At 40.2% G+C, this 6,000-nt stretch overlaps 1 protein-coding gene across 2 annotated transcripts in view; it reads left to right on the forward strand.

The window, feature by feature from the left end:
* The window catches only part of VEGFD (vascular endothelial growth factor D), a 30,925-nt gene extending 28,398 nt beyond the window's left edge, over window positions 1-2,527 (forward strand). For both annotated transcript variants that reach the window (XM_068180003.1, XM_068180005.1), the window contains 2 exons: window positions 193-388; window positions 1,863-2,527. In XM_068180003.1, coding sequence (XP_068036104.1) covers window positions 193-388; window positions 1,863-1,989 — 323 coding nt within the window. In that variant the 3' untranslated portion in view covers window positions 1,990-2,527. The remainder of the gene's footprint in view (window positions 1-192; window positions 389-1,862) is intronic.
* Window positions 2,528-6,000: the final 3,473 nt, after the last annotated feature.

Raw genomic sequence — 6,000 nt, forward strand, 5'->3', positions numbered from 1 at the left:
TAAAGTGAAATGATCAGCGCAATCCTCTTGAGTCCTTTTCTGCACAGGAAGTTGCAACAGAAATTGTGAAGTCTAGAATCTATCAGAAAGTACCTGTGTGAGTTCTAATGAATATAGAACATATAGAGTCTCTTCAAAAGCAGAATTTAGTCATGTAAAGCTTACTGCTAAAATATGTATGTGCTATTGCAGGACTCCCTCCTCTTGCTGAGCTGGCTATGTGTGGACAACATATGGAATTTGATGAAGAAAACTGTGAATGCATCTGTAGACATAAGTGTCCCACAGATTTCTTTCAAAGTAAAGAGAACTGCAGCTGCTATTTGTGTAGGGAGAGCCAGGAGAGCTGTGCTCTAAAACACAAGATATTTCATGCTGAAACCTGCAGGTAAGTGATCCTTGCCATTCAGTGTCTACATTGCAAGAGCTGAATTAGAGGTGCCAGTGCTTAATTGGCTGGGAGGTCCACTTGGGATAAAATACCTTGCTGAAGCTAGGGAGATAATAATAATAATAATAATAATAATAATAATAATAATAATAATAATAATAATAATAATACTTACAATACTTACCATATAAAAGGAATCTAAGGTTTCTTTGTATTTTTAAGAAATCTGGACAAGGCCGCTATTCAAGTGTCAATACTTACTACCTTTTTTTTTTTTTTTTTTTTTTTTGCTAATCTTTAGGGAATGATGATTAAAACTGTACTACAACTGGTTTTAGTTTTTGCAATGAGATACCGAGTCTTGTAGGTAGGCAAAGCCCATCCTATGACAGCTATTCTCTGAGCCAGCTGAAGGCAATCTCATGGATGGTTAGGACAAAGGCTTCCTAAATTTGTACACAGAGCACACAGCACATTCCTTATCCAGTTTGTCCTCAGAACAAGTAATTTTCTAAACCTAATGCAATTTTGTACACATATAAATCTACTCAACCAGCTCTGACTCCACTGAGAAGCAAGGAAATTGTTCTGGGGCTACTATACTCCATGAATTTCCCTAATCTCTTTGTATTATTAGTTTTGAGGTTTCTGTGTCAAATCTCAGATAGAAAATGTCCTCATGGATTAGTTAATTTTTTTTTTTAATTTTTTCAGAAAGCTTTGGTCCCATGTAGAGACCCAGGAGCATGCAGTAGGTTAGTCTCAAAGTTTATATAAAGATAGCATCCAGTTTCCCTGGGCACCTTGGCAGAGCTGTAGCTCACTGAGTGGTCACCCACAGGGTCCACTCCCAGTGGTTTCATAGGTTCATTAACAGGGAAGATGCTGTGGAAGAATTGGCATTTTTAACTTCAGGTTCAGCTCTGAAAACAAGAACAAACACAAATTAGTTGGCAAGTATAAAAATAGCTAAAACAATCGTCAGAGCTAAAAATGAGCATGAAATAATTGGTTATTTATATGTTTCAGAGAGGTGGGAGGGGAGCAATGTAATCATTTGTTTACATGAATTTGGCATCTAGAAATTCTTGTAATCTGGATGCAGGACCTCAATTCCAGATTTCCATGCAGTATTTCTGGAGAAGCAAAGTTGAATCATGAAGTGAGATCAGCTATTTGCTGAATCCAAGGGCAGCAGTATCCAGTGCCAGCCCTCGGGTCTCAAGAAAGGAGAGTATCACTTAAGTTGTGAATCTGGACAAATGGACCACTGCAAGACATGTTGCTGTAGACAGAAATTGTGAGGCAGTGCATTCTTGTCTCCCTATATTTTAGGATGTCAACACTTTCCCAAATAGTGTGTAGGGAACATTCCAGTGTTCAATGATGAAAAAGTTGAGGAATGTGACAGTGAAGAATTTTCATATTAAAATGCTTTTCTCTTTTGTCTTCTTTCTCCTTTATCAAACAGTTGTGAAGACAGATGTCCATCCCAACCCAGAACATGCCCAACTGCCAAACCAGTGTGTTCCAGGCATTGTCGTTGTCCAAAAGAGAAGAGAGGTTCTCATGGGTCCCAAAGCAGAGAAACTCCTTGACTGAGCTTCCCCTTTTCTTTGAAAATCCACTGCTTCGCAAAGTAGCTGTCACTGACTTTCAAACAATAGTAAACACGAACATCTTCCACATTAATAGCAGAAGAATTCATCCAGTCTGCATTTATTTATTAGAGTAATCACTAACTGCAGGTGAATCCTCTGAGACACTGGTAATTGTTCTCTAAGAGGTAACAACAGCTGATGAATTTCTGGCAACATGGAAGAAAGATTGGAAAGTACCGGTACAATGTTACATTATGGAAGATGAAACTGTGTATTGGAAATAGAGTCACAGTCTCCAGCCAGTCATTCAGAAATTGAGACTTGATAATCTTAGCCTCTGAATCCTTAGCTAATGCAGCTCCTGGGTAAAACTTTCTTCAGAAATTCAGTGTACAGGATTTGGCTTCTAATAGGTTCAGCACTGAGTTATTTGATCTACTGTTCAGCTTTGATTATAATTTTGTGTTTATTGTACAACTACTGTCAGATGTGCCATATTTAAATGTATATAAGAAAATAAATACATCAGTTATTCAAGTGGATTTGATTTTTCTATGTTATTTTAAAACTCTGCCCAACAAAAAGAAAATAAGAAAAACCCCAAAACCATTTCAAGTACAGTTTTCTTACATTTGTTCCACAGGGACTGGCTCCTGCCCAAACCCAGGTCGAAACAAGGTCACTTGACCCAACAGTTTCAGTAAAAAAGAAGCATTTTTTCCTATGTCTGCCTGACAGCATGTGTGATTTATTTATTTGTTCCTGGTGTAGTGTGTTAATCTTTCTAAGGGGATAACAGCACACTAGTACTAACTCTTCAGTGATTTTTTTGGAAAAGCATTGTTCACTAGAAGATGGTTTTCATCTTAATCTACCACACAATGAAAATATCTCCTTTGCACTGAAATTCCTCTGCCCATTGTGAGGCCTGAGTAACAGTGCTTTAGCCAGATCAGAAAAGGGCAGTTTTATTTTCTGAGCCACTGAAGTCTAGTGTGAGCTAGTCCAGAGAAAATATTATGAGCAATAATCCTGAACTAGAAGTGATAGTCTTGACATCTGTATGATTTTTTCCCAGTTGCTGAATTCTCCAATTCTACACTGCACTGTGAACAAAGGGAATAGGGTATATGAAACAAATGCTACAGAGATGGAACGTTTGACACAACACAGGGAACAGGAAATGGATTTCTGATGTGCAACTTAGATTTTTTTTTTATTATTCATATAGGAAAACCAGATTGCTTTATAATATAATTAGAGCCAAATCCTGTAAGATTGTTTGAATGGCTGGACAAAGCACCAAACAATTAACCATGCCTTTAGTCTCAGTAAGTCATTTAGGATTTGATCCTGAGTGTTGAGAGTGTTTCCTAAGCCAGCTGGGACCTAGGTCTGTGCAAACATACCTGCAGGCTGTTTGTGCTACCTGTTCTGTGAGCTGGCCTGAGATCCTCTGACTGAGCAGCACAGTCTGACCTGTGAGTATCCTGGTGGAGCCCCTGCAGCAGGGTTACCCCTGGCTGCACTGGGCTCCTGCTTGTGGGTGCTCCTCCAGAGAGAAGGACACATGCCACCAGCATGAACTCTGCATGGACAAGGGGAAGGTGATCCCAGTGCAACACTAGGTGAAGCAGCCTGGCAGCAGAAGCACACCCTTACATCTCTCCTTCTCCTACAAGAGGCTCTAAATTCAAACATCTGTGTGATTGTGAGGTCCCTGAGCTCCACAGGGGAGTGAAAGGAGTGAGTGAACTTCCCCATCACTTCTCTATCTCATCTGGCGGCACCCTGACCAAAACGCTGTGCTGCCAATAAGTTGCACCTGTAGCACACTCCCCAGAAAGCCAGGGAGCTGCAGTGGCAAACCTGACACTTAACTGGTAGCACCAGAGGTATACGGAGTAAAAATACACCTTTATGTAAAACCACACAAAAGTATTTGTAAAGCAAAAATCTGTGGAAAGAAATCAAGCTTTTACATTTCCTGGCTTATGCTGGAGTTTAGCAACTGGACTGCTATATTAATTACACCTGTGTCTTGTCAGTGTTGATCTGTAGAGGCTTCCTTAGTTTCCTGCCCTGACTAGTGAATATATTAACTTCATTTTTCAAAATAGAACGTTCTTGCCAATGAGACAAGTAAGTCTGCTTCAACCCCAGAAGGCTCTTAGATAAAGCAGTCACTGAGGGGCTAAAAACCATGTTCCAAAGCTTTTCTTACAGAGATAGAGAGGGATTTGAACATGAGCCACCTAACCTCCAGGAGATTACAATGGCCATTAGAATACCTAGGCTGGAAAGGTGCCATCACTGACTACCACTGTGAACCCTGCTCTGAGTTTTTCACATTTCCCCATTCCACTGAAAAAGAGACCAGTGCTTGGATGTCCAATGCAGGACTGAGGGTCCCAGTGGGATGGAGTGAGATGAGATCTTGCTATATCCATAGGCTTCTTTCAGTCTAAGCCTCTGGGTGAGTTTAACCTTTAACCTCAAAATTTTGCTCTTAAATCTTGTGGATCACTTTGTTAAACAGGCAAATATTTTTGATAGTGTTGTGGTTTAACCCCATCTGGTAACTAAGTACCCCACAACTCATTTGCCCTACCACCACCCTAGTGGGGACATGTGGAAAGAAAAAGTAAACCTAATAGGTTAAGAACAATTTGATAATTGAAACAAAATTAAATATAACAGCTACAACAACAATAATAATGCTACTACTAGTAGTAGTTGTAATGGAAAGGGGAGAGAGAGGAATAAAACCCAAGAAACACAAATGATATACAACAGAATTGCTCAGCACCCACTGACCAATGCCCAGTCCATCCCAGTGGTGATGGGACTCCCCTTTGCTAACTCCCTCAGGTTGTACACTGGGCACGATGTTCTATGGAATGGGATATCACGCTGGCCTGTTGAGGTCAGCCATCCTGGCTATGCTTCCTCACAGCTTCTTGTGCATCTGCTCTCTGTCAGAGCATGGGAAATTGAAAAGCACTACTTAGCAACAGCCAAAACATCAGTGTGTTATCAATATTATCCTCATACTAAAAAGAAGAAACAGCACTGTACCAGCTACTCAGAAGAAAGTTAACTCTATCACATCCCAAACCAGGACAGATACAGACATGCTCAAGCAACAGAGAATGTGTGATCATCAAAAACACACCTGGAGGTCAATGTAAAACTCAGTGTTATTTTCACTAAATTTACCCCCCCTACAGATTCTTCTGTCTGTGAGGGATTTCTGTTTTGCAGAAGCAATGTGCCTGAAAGCTTGTGGATTAAGAATGGTTCTTAGGCTTACTGTGAAGATGGAAAAGGAAACAGCTTGTGATGGCATTCACTAGCAAGCATGACCTAAGCAGCCAACATAGAGGTTTTTATCTAGTTTATAACTTGGATTCTCCTTAGGGGTTCTCAGCCCTAGTTTCTAGAAGCCGTATGAGTGTACTTCTGCATGCTTCAAGCAGGATTGTCAGCTCTGGTGCAACCTACAGGCATCTGGCAGCTTAATTTCTTTTACAATAAACTCCTACCCTTGCGGATCATCTACTGCTAGGGCCCTGTGCCAGTCTTTATTGTAGGGTGCTGCTCTTTGCTACCCTGCTCTCCTAATCATTAGAAAATTACCAAACCCAGAGCATGTAGTGCATATCTGTAACATTCACTGAAACACTATGTGGAAAAGCTCAAGAATTTAAGCACAGTGCTGTGAATGACAGTGCTGTGTGATGGTCTTCACTGCCACAGCCCCAGGAATATCTGGATGTCACTACCTCTATGGTGTAACCATAAATCCTCTCTGTGGAAGACCAGGACTAAAAGGAGGCTCTGGGTGAAGATGCAGATAATTAGATTTTGGTGAGTATCTATAAAAGTTCAATGCTATTTTGTTGGTGAAATTCTGGATTTTTAATTTAAGAATGTTCAACAAACTTTAAAATAGAAATGCTTTATGTTATTTTTCATATTGATACATCAGATTGACTTTTAATTAGG

Source organism: Anomalospiza imberbis, chromosome 2 (genome assembly GCF_031753505.1).
Source record: "Anomalospiza imberbis isolate Cuckoo-Finch-1a 21T00152 chromosome 2, ASM3175350v1, whole genome shotgun sequence".
NCBI lineage: Eukaryota > Metazoa > Chordata > Aves > Passeriformes > Viduidae > Anomalospiza > Anomalospiza imberbis.